Here is a 16,332-nt window from a genome sequence, read left to right as displayed (position 1 = left end):
TGAAATTCTCTTCGCTCTTTGATGATTCATAACAGGTGATGTCCAATGTCTTTTACCTTTACTGTTTAATGATGAGTGTCTCCTCTAGGCCTCCTCATAAATGCTGATGGATGAAGACGTATATTGCAAAGCTCTTGACATCAAAAAACTCTTATTAAAAATTCAGACCTGCTCTGCCTTTTCTGTCACATACTTTCACCACAGATGAAAAGTAGTCATACCATTAGGTTAAATTTAAATAGTAGAACATTACGTCTTTCTGAAGACGTTCATGTAATATTTTGTACTTTTCCGAGCCATATCTTTCCAAATGATCGAATTTATGACTTCTGTCCAGCAGACCCTAGTAAGCAACCACCTACACCGTAAAAAATGGTCAAATCAACATAACTGACATGCTCTGATGAACCGAAAGAAGTGCCTTTGGATCCTTATTTATTAGATACACGCTTGAACCCAACCAAAGAGGACTCTTAAACGGAGGTCCTTTCAGCAAGAAGCGAACCAAGATTTTCTCCTGGATATATTTTTGTTACTTTAACTTAACAAATTAATTTCAACTTGTTTTTATAATGTAAATTTATCACAAGTCAAAACTTAAAATAGTAGGTTTAATTGACTTAACCAAGTTTTAAGCATTTTTTTTACAGTGTAGTCATTATAACACCCTAGCAGCACCCTTGCAACCACACAGCAGTGGCCAAAAAAGCAACCTAAAAAACCTGGCTACCACCCTTTATAGCCTAGTATTGTGGTTGTGAATTTTGCACAAATGAGCACCACCCACATGATGTAATTATATTGAATGAACAATAATTATAACTTTATCTATGCTAGTAATTATGACATCTCCAAAAATGTTGATATTTTTTCTAACCTTCGAGTGTGTATACAAGATCACAGATGGTTGCTTGGTGATGTCAGCAGAGAGTGATAAGAAAAGCGTAGAGAGGCTTTTGCATAAGTATGAACCCGTGTGACCCACGATGCATCTTGTGGCAGTCCAAACGCGCATGATTACATCTTAACAGTTCGTTGCCCACCATCGTGATTCCAGGGTCTTGCCAAGGACCACCACACACATCTGACTTGCAGCGATTCAGCATTACCTTGCACAGGATTTACACTGCGTGTATGTTAAAACACATCTGAGATGTTTTTATGTTAAGGTCGAGATTTATCACTTGGCTGTTATAAATCAGATGGGTGTAAGTAGGTAGTGGTGAGTAAGGAACAGTTAAGTGCTGAGGTTAAGCGCTCTGCCCTTGCAGTGTTAAACCAGCAGGCATGGTAGATTTATGACGGTCAAGCCCTCACAATCTAACAAGAGTCACGGTGTTGTGCTGACCTGAGACTCCCTGCGGAGGTTTGTGATCCTTACTGTTAGGTGGGCGAGGCAATCTGATCTACGGTTATCTAGCCTGAATGCATCACAGGCTGGTGTCGAACCCATATCTCCTACACAGGCGACACAGCTGTGCCAACCATTAGGCTTTAATGCAGAGGGTTTTCTGAATGCATGCAGTTATTAGATAGACATAATCTATTCAAAAATGTGATTCATAATATAATACAAGTATCCCGCAAGAGGCGCTGTGGATTTCTTTATAGTATACACAAATAAAAAATGCAGTGCCGTTTTCAAGGGCAGATGTTCTTTTAGCTGCCACTGTCCTCGAGAGCACGTACTTTTCATGTCTTTTGAATCATTAGCTGTACACCCCCATACAAATTTGATACATAAATCCATAAAGAAGGCATTCAGCATTACTCCCAGACCATTTGTTGAGCTTTCTCTACACTGATTGGCCGCTTCCCTGCTGGCCTGCTTGTCAAAGGACGCGTGCATATTTCGAGTGCAGTGTTGTGACGCCTGTCCTCATCTATTTCACTTTGCAAACGGATGACTCGCTAATCTGACCCGAGGTCACGCCAGAGAATTTTAAGAAGCTTGGGAAGCAATCAAGTGACATCGATGAGGCGGAAAGAAGTGTACACGCTCCCTGGTCACACTCTAAAACTACGTAACTGCCCTCAGAATGCCCACAGGAGGTCGAAGATGACCAAATTGAATGTCAGGGGATCAGATCAGAGGACTTTGTGTTAGGTGAAGGGGGATAGGCATTAATACTGTATGCAATTGGCCTGCGGGCATTCTTGTCTGTCCTGCTGTTACAGCACATGGACCCTCGCAGCTGTCATTTTTGTCTGCTTGTTGGAGGAAAGTGAGATTCTGCTTTTAATGGGACTTTTGTTTGACCCGTTGATTGTGTGTGATCAGTCATTGGACACAGATTGTATGCTGGGCAGTCAAGTGTTTACATTTTGGGGTGTCTATTTAATAATAAATAAGTACTTTTAAAGGAATAGTTTACACAAAAGTTTAAATGGAATAATTTTCATAATTATTATTTGTAGAGTTTAGATGCAAAAGCTGCTAAACGCCACTTCTGTCAAAAATAAGATAATGATATTTACCAAATGCTTTCGGCACAAATAATACGGTGGACATGGGACTTATAGATTTTTTATACAAAGTTAAAGGAGGTTTACCAAATATATTAGTATGTTGACCGAATGTTTATCCTTTTGTTCAGAAAGAACAGTGAAGTGAGACTTTTTTACAAGTGGAGAATATCTGCATGTACTTAGAGGGTTTTGCTGCAAAAGACAGTCAAATTTGGCATTTCAATTACTGACTAATAACCTTTTCAAATAGCACTCTGTACTTTTTAATCAAATGAAAGCATGTAGTGATACTGTCAAATTCCAGTAAGGTCAACAAGAAAGAGAACCAATGGTGTCTTTGTTGTCAAACATGGCGTTACTGTATGATCACACCGCCACCCGCGAGAGCGTCTCAAAACGCTAGAGAAAAAGATTTGTGACGCTCTGACGCTCGAATGCATTCTCTCGAATCCTCTCAAGGGGAGGTCTTACATTAGTTTTCGCCTCCTGATTGGTTACCGCCTAACGGCGTCATAGCTCATTACCATAAAGTTGACCTGATTTCAACTCTCCTCTACGCTCACATCGTCCAAGATACGCCGCCAGAGCTCGCCGCTGGCTCTCATTGAAAATGAATGACTTCCAGCCACTTTGACGCTCTTGCTGTCGGCGTTGTAAACGTACAATTAAGTGTGAATTACTGGGATTGGTTTAGAAAGTGTAAAATAATTATTTTTGGGTGTAAATGATTAATTTTGGGGTGAACTAGTCCAAATTAGTTCAGATTTCTCCAATCAGAACTGATGTTACATAAAAGCAAAGGGAAAGCTTCTCTCATCCAAGGCTTTTCAAGCCTCTTCAAGCAAAATAGAATAGAGATGGGTCCAAACATGAAGGGTTTTGAAGTGTCCCTTTCATGCCGTTCTTGTCTGAGCATCGAAGACATTTTCAAAGGGGGAATGCCTTTGCTTATGTTGACCTCATGTTAATGCTAATACATCATTAAAGCATGAGTCTCAACAAATGAGTCTACTTGGATAAATACAAAAATGAAAACAATTGGTCTGACAGTTTCTAACAAGCCTCCCTTTGTTAAACTTACTGTACTGTATATTTACATGGTAAGATATGAGATTGAGATGTATCGTCCTTTTCTATCTGTTTTTCTGCTTTAATTCACTTTTGTTTGAAGGGGGCATCACTCGATTATAAATCAGAGCTCAATATTAAAAGCTGATTGGTCCCGAAGGAACTGTATTGATGGACTAATAATGTGATGCGGCTCTGCTGACTACTATAGGTCTGTCTCTGAAGGGTAATTCATTGACTTTTTTGTTAAAGCCTGTTGTGTTAATTGCAGACCCACTGCCACAGTAACCTCAATGGCTGGAGGTCCTCCCCGGGTGTTAAAGTCCCCAAATCTCCATCTGGCTCCTGTGTGCCCGGGGGCTCGGAGGCTTTTTCCACGCTTGTCTGCCGTGTCCTGTGGTGGCTCATGTCATGTGATGTTTTTCGTCTCTTTACATTAAGGGCCCCTTCAAGGGGGAGTTTGGACTCACTTGTGGCTTCGCTGTTAACATCAGGTTATTTGCATTTTGAGTTGAGGGAAAGTCCATCCGTTATTGCCTTGTTTTCCAATTACAAGCTCTCGTGATACTGAGAAACGTCTCTTTGCCCTCTGGTGAGAAGTGCGTTTTTATGACCCTTTTACCATAGATAATGACAACTGCTATCGTTGTTGCTTTATTCCTCATAGATATGCCATCATTGTATGTACACATTATACTCGTCACATTCAAGACTTTGTGTTGTCCAGAGAGCTTCTGTATATCTGCCAGTAGATGGGCTGTATTAACACGTCTCTTGGGTGCACTTTTACAGATGGTTCTTTGGAAAGGTTCTCTATGTAAATAGCATTGGTGTACAGTAGGACACACACACACAACAAACCTCCCCCATACTCCTGTCACTGCAGTGACTTCTATTATTTACCACAGTGAATATTTTATGGTGACACCGGGGCTCTGGACAGCCCATGTTTCTGCCAGTGTCCTTCTAATGAGTCGCGAATGAATATTTTTTTTTACCACCACAATGCCTTTGGTTATGAACCGCTCACAAAGCTAAACAAGGCAGAGAGAAAGACATTGTGGTGGTACATAATTAACCTTTATCCTAGTAATAAAAGACAGGAAGTTCATATTTAGTGTTGTATGCTAAAGGCATGAATCACTGTTGCTCATACTTTAGGGTTAAAGGGTTAGTTTGTGCAAAAATTTAAATGTTCTCATTATTTACACACGCCAACATCGTTCAGACCTCTGATAACTTTCTGGAATTAAATGTGAATTGTCCCATAACACCTTAGGCTTCAAAGTAATGCAACAATTATATCCTATTATATTTCTAAAATATGAAATATCACAATAGACCGTGATGCATATCATATTGCAAGATTCTTGCTGATACACAGCCCTAAACTATATTGTACCATAACATTTGTTTGTAATGTTGCGTTTACACCAGCCGCGGTAGATGCGGCAAGCGCAGGTGATTTACAAGTTAAGTCAATTCAAAGACGCGATTACACGCGGATTATTATCTTGCGGCGCGGTAGGCACGGATGAATTGGGCATTGCCGCAGGAAACACGCGAGTTGAAAAATCTGAACTTCGCCGCGTTAACCAATCACGACCTTGCTGTAGTAGTGACATGATTACAGGAACCGAGCAGAGTGGCGGAGTCTCCACAGAGTAGCAGAAGCCCCTCCCATGATGCAGATTTCCGCGTGAATTTCTCGAATGACTAGAATTTCATGCGCGGCTTTCACGCGCGGATGAAGCGAGTGAACTCAAATGTTCAAGCGTCCAACTACGCGCGAATAGCGCGTTTTTGCCGCCCCTACCGCGGCTGGTGTAAACACAACATTAAAGCTGCGGTAGGCAACTCTGGAGGATTGGGATGATTTTGAATGTTTACAATTGCGTTTGCACCAGTATTTTTGTGTTTAGCAATGATAACAACGTATCCTCTTTTACTTTTGTTTACAGTGAGGGGGTCTTCAAGTGCCCGGAGGACCAGCTACCACTGGATTATGCCAAGGTAATACAGTCAATGCTAATCTCTCATGCATTCTGTTGAAAAACGGATTACAATTCAATCTCTTGCAGTGGTTGACGTTCCCATAACATTCAGTGGAGTGGAGTTGAAGGCTCTTTAGGTTTATTCTCAGAGAGGTTACAACTTTACTCAAGTGTACAAAATGCTAATGTGTCAACAATCCCAGGCCCACGTGAGTGTGTCAAGGGACTGGTACTGCCGCAGGCACTTAGCCCATATCCATGCTTCTCAAACCACTTCAGAAATCGTGCTAATGAACTACTACGGGTCACTAATGTCCTCGGGAATGTCGAAAGGAATTAAAGAGGAATAAGGGAAGGACAAAGATGATTCAGAGCATAATTCCTTATCTGAGTACTTTTTTAAAGAAACTTATTAAAGCAATAAATAACCCGAAATGTGGACTTTTTTAGTTTAAGTATTGCCTAATTTTATTTTTGCATTTAGGATAATAATTCATGTTGGGCTGGAGAAATGCCAGAGTTGGCGTTCATCATATAGGCTTTATTCATGTTGTTCCCTAGAGAGCGAGATTATGAAACGCAGAATCCACCAGCGGCGATGAACAGACCTTGAGTTTAACAACAGCCACGACGGCAGGCGTGATATAAAAGCTGCTATAAAATTCCCTCTTACTGAGCGTTTTTCAACCAAACCATTGTAACGCCTGAGTCATCTTCTCATGTGGCGCACTTGACACGCACTTCTAGAGGGGCACGTGGAGGAAGTTAAACCTGTTGTGTGTTGCAAAGAGCTTTAGCGCAGTAATCCGCTGAAGCGGTGATTTGCATGGAGTCGGGGGGGATAACTCTACTCATCCTAGAAAACTGGAGTTCAGATGCACATGAGACACATTATTACACAAGTAGTCATTTTAAAAACCTTTACAGTTGCCCACATACTACGCATCTTTCATCGTCTGTTGTTCATTACACATAATTTGGTCTTGTAAAACTGTGAAGTGATGTAAAGTTTATGTCAGAAGCTATAATCAGACACGGTAAACCCAGAACCTGTGCATTTTCACACAAAGAAGTGGAGATTTTTGCACGCACTTAAGAGGGGCGGTTTCCCAGACAGGGCTTATCCAAGTCTCAGACTAAAATGCATGTTTGAGCTGACTTAATTTAAAAACATGTTGTACCAGCACATCTTAACATATATCAGTGCTATTGTTTTATGCCTCAGAGTGTTTTGCAGTAAAATACTACCAATGAAATACCAGAATGAAATTACATTTGTGAAAATAAAGCATTTAAATTACTGACTTATAACCTCTTCATGGCCTTTAAAGTGAAATAACCTTAACATAAGAGCCTGATACAAAATTCTTATTTACTAGAAAACATGTCAGACATACTTAAAGGGTTTTGCGTCTGAACTCTTCATATATTCATTTATGCAAAGTGACCAACAAATAAGATTTGATTTATTTATTTTGTCAGTAAGCTTATAATAATAATAGTAGTGTTTTCTTGCTTGTTTGCTTTTTATTTTTTATGTACGTATGTTTATGTACATCTTTCCAAAATTCTGTCGCTGTGTAATGCACAGTTGGGAGAGCTTGCAAATGAAATAAATGTGTGTGTGTGTGTGTGTGTGGTTGGGGGGTAGTTGATGGCTCCATATGGGACTACATGGGTGGCGAACAGCAGCGTCTACATTGCTGTCTGACGTGCCATCCTAACACACAGCAGATCTGTGTGTGTTTGTAAATCCTAAAGGCAAGGGATTTGGGCTGATTGGATGAGACATGGTCTCATCAACTTGATGAAGGGAAAAATGCAATAGCCTCTTGGTGTAGCGTATACACACATGCACACCAATGGGCACATAAACACATTTACAGAGTTACGATGAGGTCATCCATCTAAATGAAAATGAATTTAATCATACAGAAATATGATTGGATATCTATAAGACAAACTTTTATTTTTTGCGTCTTTTAAGAATAGTTTTTTCCACACTGTGTGCTTTTCATGGTGTTGCATCACCATTATGTAGTTTGATAACCGCAGTTTAAAACATTAAAGACACCGCTTTGAATACATGCAAATGCCTATCTGTTTGTAAATATTGAAAATGTAAGTAGATACACACGTTTAAAATTATTACAATCTTTACCTTCTAGGAAAACAAACAAAAGGTTTTGATGACTCATCATGCGAAAGTGAAAGCTTAAAAAACGTACTTCAATTGGTAACATATACAGTACAGTATAAACGGTTTCAGCAATAGCAACATAAACAAACGGCTTTTGTGGTCAACGCGTAACTTCCGGTAAACTCCACTAAGAATATATAACAACAAAATACTTTAAACATAGTTAATTTATATAACAAGCAAAATAAACAACATGTAGATTACCTAGAAAACCAAAACATTTGTTATTTTCAACAAGTTTTTTTTTAAGAGTTCAGTTTAGCAACTAGTCAGACCATAAAAAACTGAAACCGGAAGTAAAGTTCGTCCGATGAAACCGTGTATATATATATATATTATATTATATATATATATATATATATATATATATATATATATATATATATATATATATATATATATATATCAATTGGTATTTAAAATTTTTCTTATTTTAGGCGTTACCGATTCAATTTTTTTTTTTACCTTTTACAGTGTAGAACAACATCCAGCCTAAACTCATTGGGCTAATTTTATAAACATTTGAATAAAGTGAATAATACAAAAAATCTGGTTATTATAAAAACAATAATGAAACCCCTCCCCTAACCCATGTCACACGTGCGAAAGAAAATCGTTTAACACGTACAGGTGTGGTCGTATGAATTAATACGAATTAGCCACCTCGTAAAATATGCACTAATTGTCATGAGATTACGTTGTTATCTCTTGCGCCCATCTAGCTGTGTCCACCCTTGAGCTCTGTCCGACCCGTCCGGGCTGAAAGTCAAATAGTTGCGAAATCGCTGTCTGTCAGAATATAAAGTAGTGCTAAAAATTACGACACAGCTGATTCTTGATTATCTTTTCAGGTTGTGAAAAATCGAGTCACGCAGTTATCGTATCATTTCTGAGTACTTGTGCCCATCCCTATGAGCATTGTGACGTTAGTTGTTATATCAACAAACAATCCCTTTAACCGTGACACAAGCCACAGGCGTGTGCTGTGTCATACCTAATGAGTGACCGATTAATTCCAGGCCTCTGCCCTGTCCTTCATCTGTTAATGTATGAGCGTGTGTGTGTGTGTGTGTGTGTTTGAAGAGAGCAGACAGGTTTGATTAATGTGTCCTTGATGTAATGGTGTGTTGTAGATCTACCCTGACCCTGAGCTTGAACAGCAGATACTGGCGCTGCCCATCCGTTGTATTCACAGTGAAGAAGGCTGCCGCTGGACCGGCCAGATGAAACAGTTACAGGTAATTTATATTTCAACATTTACTGTTATCCAAAGCAGTCAGCATTCGTACATTTGATCTGTGCATTCTCTACATCCTACAATCTCTTATTTCGTCTGTATCTTTCCAGAGCCACTTCTCCACCTGCGCCTTCAACGTCATCCCATGCCCGAACCGCTGCGCCGTCAAGCTGACGCGCCGAGATCTGCCCGAGCATCTGCAGCACGACTGCCCCAAACGCAAGGTCAAGTGTGAGTTCTGTGGCAGCGAGTTCACAGGAGAGGCCTTTGAGGTACACTGACCCCTTTGGCATTTCAGCTTTTTGGGCATATCGGTTTGTTAGCTTGACATTTGCATTTTTTTTTGCACATAGCAGAAGAGGCTTGTGTGTTTCTCACTGTGGTGTAATTCACACAATGTGTGAATTCCAAGAATTCGTATTTAGCAAATTGGCAGCTAGATGTTGTAGTATCACTGGAGCCGCGGTTGTTAGTGCGACTCCTATTTTTACACTTCTAATATTAAACCCGCAGTCTATAAATGAAATATTTTGCCTTGTTTAATGTTTTTTATTGGACTCTTTCTTTGTGTTTGATGGGTGGACTGCAAAATTGCACGAAATTGTTAAAGTCTATAATTAAAGAACTATTTATTTAAACAGCAATGCAAGCAAGTTTGATGTTTTATAACAGTTCTTGCATGTTGTATTGATATTTTTCAGACAGTCTGGTTTGGGGTTTTTGTGGCACTCAATCCTACATATTAAACTTGTGAAATTAACTCATCCTGAACCACTTCAAACTCCATTCAATTTTTCAAAATATATTTCCATACTGAAATGTGATTGGTCCTTTCTTTAATCTATTTAATAAAGTTTATTTAACTAAGTTCGGGAGGAGCATGGTCATGTGATCCAACCAATCAGTGCAAAGAGGTGCCTATAAATAGCAGTCCCTCACCTCTGTCCCGTGACAGATTTTTTGCAGCATCCCTCCTCCACCCCATCACCTCACTCTTATCTAGATTCATTTATCACAATTAAAGAGAGGGAAGTACTTTGGGTTCGGGCTAAAATTCCGAGCTCGGAGCCCTCTCCTCGGAAAGCACGCCAAATATGCTTTATCTCATTCCCTCTTGATTACATGTTAATGCGAACTCATGAAACGACCTTTAGCTGCCTTTTAACTATTAAAGATGGTCACATTGTGTATTAAATGCCGAAAGTAAAAAGATGCTGGGTGTCATGACAACAGTATAGTGGCTCCAATGCAGTATAGCGGCTCCAATGCAAATTTTTATTTAAAACGTAAACTGACACGTCTTTGCTTCGCAAGCACTTGTTTTTCTTTAGGAAATGCAGATGCTGTTTACTTCCTCATCTTAACATCCTCACGTCTGTTTGTTTCCTTTAGAACCACCAGGGCATCTGTCCACAGGAGAGCGTCTACTGCGAGAACAAGTGTGGAGCAAGAATGATGAGAAGACTCCTGTCCCAACACACAATGAGCGAATGCCCCAAACGCACCCAACCCTGCAAATACTGTGGCAAAGAGTTCGTCTATGACACCATCCAGGTCAGTAGCATAACAGAGCAGCATAACTGGAATTATTGGCAAAGTTCTCATCACTGTTTTATAAACACTTTTTGGTTTTGGCTCAATCATTCAAAAAATATTTAAGTTTGATTAATTATATTTTATCATAAGCAACACACACATCTCTGCTACAAATGAACATTTGAAGTTTGTTTCTAGTACTTACCGTTCTTGGACAATTACACCAAACATGAAAGAAGTGCAAACGTTACAACTTTCCCCATAGGTGGGGTTAATTGTAACGGGCAGGGGGGTAGTTGTAACACTACAATGATAAGACAGGCACATTTATTTTGTTGGCAGCCAGCAATCATTCGTGTGTAGCCTATTTAAAACAACGGCAAGAATTACGCTAATGTTAGCGGTTTTCATATCAAAAGTGCTGAGGGGTTAGTTGTAACACAGCGTATATATTTTCAAGCCCACCAAAAAACTTGCTAAGAGCTGCAGACATATTTCAAATTTATGCTACCTGTATGTTTTAGTCAACAAGACACTGATTAAGATGACATAGCATTGGATTTGGTGTCTTACACACCCAACTCAGTAACCGAAAAAAAAACATATGATGAAAAAATGTACATACATGCCACCAAAACCTTCGTTCGTCAATAACTCTATGGTAAAACATTATTCCTTTTCATAAATTCGCGGGAGATCGTCTTTTGGCAGTGCAAAAATGGTCCATGTTACAACTAACCCTGCGTTAGTTTGTGCCCTGTGCACCCCTACTAAATATCACTAAATTGAAAGAGGGACTTATTTCATAGAAAGGGATCTCTATAGAGTAACTGCCCAGCAGCCTTTAAATCATTAACCACTGTTACTTCCTTCAACACTGATGCTTGTGTCTGTGTAATGGCACAAATAGATAATGTTTGTTTGTTGGATGTTCCAGTGGCCAGGTGTTAATGGAACAGAGGTGCTCAGTGGTGAATTAAAGGGGTTTTGAGGCAGCACATGGTGGGATGGCAGAAGAACTGTGAATATAAACTCTGCCTTTCATGCTAGATCCTGGGTTTGGGCCAGTCAGCCACAGCTTGGCCTGGCCGAGCTTTTTATAACACCTGTTTTTAAACACATAAAGGTAACATAACCAGAAAACACTGATGCTTAGCTAGAAACACACACACTGCTACATACAAGGGAGTATTCACATTTTGTATGCCGCCTTTGTACATCATTTCTTATTTTAGGCCTTTCATGTTTTAAAAATGTATTAAAAACATTTGATTCTACGCATTACAAAGTGACTATTGTAAACCAGCAGTGGTGGCTCGTGACTGTTCTTCTGAGGGGTGCAAATTCAAAATATGTGTTTGTTGTAACATGTGAACCATGTGGATCACGTGTTTTGTCAAAATAAGTGCCTGCTGCACACACGTCAAAAACTGTTTATGATAAAACAGACGCTCACGTTCACAAAATACATGCAATAAACTCGCTTAACAGTAAATGCAGCAGGCAATTATTTTGACAAGACACATGATGAACATAGGATCCCTTGACGCGCAGAACACATATTTTGAAATGACGAACCATACACATGACGGGCTACATAGATGTTGTGACAAACTTCGCATCGAGCACCCATGATCAAAGAAGTCACCGGCCACCACTGGTAACCAGTATTGGTATTTTCAAGTAGAAAGATCTAAACACCTTTATATCAGATAGTTTAGTTCTTAAGTACAATGGCAGAAGATTTAGGATTGTTATGTTGATTTGCAATACTTTTGTTTCATTATTTTGACTTTATTCTCATAATATAACGACAATATTTTCGTCATTTTACTGATTTCGACTTTTCCTCAAAAACCATGTTGTACTTTGCATCATATTGATTTCAAACTTAATTCGTTTTTTGTTGCTTGTCCCTAATACTCTTCCGTAGAAAATAGCTAAATGAATCAAGTTTATTTTTGTCACGCTATTAGGAATTTATTTACTTATTTATTAGGGATGCACCGATACCACTTTTTTGGAATACGAGTACGAGTAAGAGTACTTGCATTTCAGTACTTGCCGATACCGATAACGAGTACTTAATAAAAAAACATGATTTAAATTGACAGGTAACAGCTTTAGTCATATAATTTAACAAAAAAACAAGGGACTAGTTTTCCAGTTTGTTGTAAACTCTGCCTCTTTGGACAACACAAGAGGCATTAACCCCTTACACGCCGCTCAAACATAGACATTTCTCAGACCGTGGTATCGATCCCTGGTATCGGGGGACTTTTAACGAGTACTTTAGAAAATGTAGTATCGAGCCCGATACCAGTATCGGTATCGGTGCATCCCTATTATTTATTAATTTTTAAGCATAAAGATGTGCGTATATTTATGCATTAGACAAACAAATAAACAATTATAAAACTATTTGCCGGTGAGGTGAGTTAAAAATAAATAAATAGATTTATTACCTTAATTGACTATGCAACTAAGATTATAAAGTAAGACTATAAAGAAAATGTATCATCTTTCTATTTTACTGAAAATCCAGACACCAGTAATGCTTTTTTTTATAGTCTATATGTGTAATGTCACACTTCACCAGCTGAGCTGCATGTCATGATGATTTCATAAATATGTTCTCACGCCTCATTTCGGCAAGCTGTCATCGCTCCACAACTGCAGCAGAAATATCACAACACAACCTACAGATTCACGTCAATGCTGACTGTTTCATTTCCTCCCCCAGAACCATCAGTACCACTGCCCTCGCTTCCCCGTGCAATGCCCCAATCAATGCGGGACGCCGAACATTGCCCGGGAAGATCTGGCCAATCACGTGAAGGAGAGCTGCGGCAGCGCTCTGATCCTCTGCCCCTTCAAAGAAGCCGGCTGTAAACACAGAGTGAGTTACTTTCATTAAACTTACAGCATATACATGCTCCTTTGATCAACTTTCCCTCCTCCACACCTGTAAAATTTGTGTCTGTGTCAGTAGAAATATACTTTGATATAGTTTTTGAGGGCGAAGCTGTGTGCTGTCTGCTTTGATGTCATTAAGCTTTTAGGATAAAAGCAGCTTGTTTTAAAACTTTTATACAGTTTGCAGATGGCACAGACAACAACTTTGACACTGAATATTTCATATATAAATGCTTATCCTTACATCACTGTTCTGCGTTCTGGTTTACAGTGCCCGAAAATGGCCATTGGTCGACATCTCGAGGACAGCACAAAGTCGCACCTAACAATGATGTGCAGCCTGGTAGGCCGTCAGCGGCAAGAAATCGTTGAGTTGAGACGGGAAATGGAGGAGCTGTCGGTCAGTCACGACGGCGTTCTCATCTGGAAGCTGACCGACTACTCGCGCAAGCTCCAGGAGGCAAAACTTCGCAACAACCACGAATTCTTCAGCCCTCCCTTCTACACGCACCGCTACGGCTACAAGCTGCAAGTATCGGCTTTCTTAAACGGAAACGGCAGCGGCGAGGGATCGCATCTTTCCATCTACATCCGCGTGCTGCCCGGCGAGTACGACAGCCTGCTGGAATGGCCCTTCTCCTACAAGGTGACCTTCTCGATCATGGACCAGAGTGACCCGTCGCTGTCTAAACCTCAGCATATCACGGAAACCTTTAATCCGGATCCCAACTGGAAGAACTTTCAGAAACCGTCGAGTAGCCGGAACTCGCTGGACGAGAGCACGTTGGGATTCGGCTACCCGAAGTTTATCTCGCATGAGGAAATCAAGAAGAGGAACTACATCCGTGACAACGCCATCTTCCTCAAAGCTTCCATAGAGATCCCGCAAAAAATCATGGCATGAGGCTTGCATTGGTCGTCAAATATATTTGTCTCCCTATGGACCCTAATTTTTCCTTTCAAAAACCGTACTGACTCATCCGTCTGGTTATTTGACTGGCTTTAGGGACCTATATTTAAACGTGGAAGTGTTTGACCTGCAAACTCATCAGTTTGAATTTGCTTTGTAACACTCTCTTCCTCAATTTACAACAACGCCTTTGGACATTCAGTAGTGCCTAGAACATTTATTTTAATTTAAATGTTATTTTTCAATTGTGACTCATTTTAAACATTGAAGTGGACTGTGAAAGGCTATTCATAACCTTTGCACTTTGAGAATGTTAAATATTCGAGGTCTAAAACACAACAGCAGGCGGTACATCTATGCCGGTGTTCAACATGCATACATACACAAACAGTGTTTGTACCCTTTTGTGTACACATTTTTGTCCGCTGTTGGTTCTCTCAACGGTGGGAGTCAACAGAACCTAGCTTTCCTGTTTAACTTGTTCTAAGTAAACTAACAATGGCTGTGAAGTAAATGTAGCTAACTCTGTGTTGTAAGCTAGACAGGACTCCCACCTTCCATTTGGGACCGACTGCAGGGTTTCTGCGAAAACGAAAGCTTGTTCAGCTCAACTCGTGCACTCGGGATCGAAAGCCATGCGAGATTGTTTACATTCAAGATTGGATTGCATTCACATAATCTAAAACGTGGACCACTTTTTTTTACCATATTCTGTATTTTTATCCAGCATGTGTTGAGAACGCATTACGCCACGTTGGATGAAAGGAACCAAATTTTTTTAATATGTGAAAAAAATGTGAGCATAAACTGTCATAATGGGGAGGGTGCTTTGAATGTGAACTCTGGACTGGCGTGCTCGGTACGCTTTCCGTTCTTCATCTTACGATGCCGATCACTGGCAGCTGACGGATACTGTACAAAGATGCAGGCACTCGCCACGGTCGCCCCGAAGCGCGTCGTTACCTCAGGTGCGAGGGTGTCTGGTAACCATGGTCATCCGTGCCTGCAAAAGCAGCATGTGAACGATAGGAGAGTTCTTCCATGTGCCTGAGGAAGATGAGCCTTGTGCAATATGGCTGCCATTGCTCCAGACCAGACCAGTGGAGGACTTTGTTGATACTTACTCTATATGTGAATAATACTAATAAAAAAAATGCAAAAGCACATTCTTCACGTTTAATCCTGCTACGATACCAGCTAATATTTTGCAATGATTTTGAGAAAACCTGGAAAAAAGGCGTTTTTGTTTTGCTGAGATTCTGTATTTTGCAAAGTACTGCAGATGTTTTCTACAACGTTTTCGGAAATGAGTCGGAGAGCCTGTACATTGACATTTTCTGGAACTTTTTATGTTTTATCTCCGTGGCATTTGCTCGACCGTTTCGTTCATCTGGTTTGGATTTTACGTATTATGTCTGTATTATTTCCTCTTGAAAGTATTTATTTTAATGCGCCGTGACATAAGCTTGATATGAGAAATGGTGCAGATGTTTTTATATGTTGAGTCGATGATTGCTTGTCAAATATCACTTGAAATAAAACAATGTCTATAAGATCTACTGTCCGTGGTTCTTTCACATACCCTCCTTTCTGTGTTTCGCTCGCATGAACATTTGCTGTCTCAAAGTTTACACTGCCCGCAGTCGCAAATGTTTACCAGTCCCGCAGGATCCTCCCATAGGACCAACAAAACAAAGCCTTTGTAGAAGAAACAAACCACATTTGCCCTGAAAGAGAGCATTTACCACAATTCACTGTCAAATAACATATCACAAGACATTCTTTTTATATACTGTACACAGCCCAAGCTAAGGATGTAAAACTTGAATTCTCATGGTCATGAAACACACATGTTCTGAACTTTTATTAAATCTAAAACGGGCACATTTTGTTCCAAACATTACGCTGTATTGTAGAACATAAGAGAAGACATTGACAAGAATCTGTAGCGTGGCTCTTTTCCATGCAGCATTATGTTTATAGTGATCATATCTGTTGGGCT

At 40.0% G+C, this 16,332-nt stretch overlaps 1 protein-coding gene across 1 annotated transcript in view; it reads left to right on the top strand.

The window, feature by feature from the left end:
* traf4a (tnf receptor-associated factor 4a) overlaps window positions 1-15,885 on the top strand; it is a 32,286-nt gene extending 16,401 nt beyond the window's left edge. The window contains exons 2-7 of the mRNA XM_065281491.2: window positions 5,499-5,550; window positions 8,865-8,969; window positions 9,079-9,240; window positions 10,361-10,522; window positions 13,248-13,403; window positions 13,692-15,885. Of these exons, the coding sequence (XP_065137563.1) occupies window positions 5,499-5,550; window positions 8,865-8,969; window positions 9,079-9,240; window positions 10,361-10,522; window positions 13,248-13,403; window positions 13,692-14,324 (1,270 nt within the window). The 3' untranslated portion in view covers window positions 14,325-15,885. The remainder of the gene's footprint in view (window positions 1-5,498; window positions 5,551-8,864; window positions 8,970-9,078; window positions 9,241-10,360; window positions 10,523-13,247; window positions 13,404-13,691) is intronic.
* Window positions 15,886-16,332: the final 447 nt, after the last annotated feature.

The sequence above is a fragment of the Paramisgurnus dabryanus genome, chromosome 8, assembly GCF_030506205.2.
Source record: "Paramisgurnus dabryanus chromosome 8, PD_genome_1.1, whole genome shotgun sequence".
NCBI lineage: Eukaryota > Metazoa > Chordata > Actinopteri > Cypriniformes > Cobitidae > Paramisgurnus > Paramisgurnus dabryanus.
The sequence above is the reverse complement of the archived record's forward strand: the minus strand, read 5'-3'. Positions and strand labels throughout refer to the sequence as shown.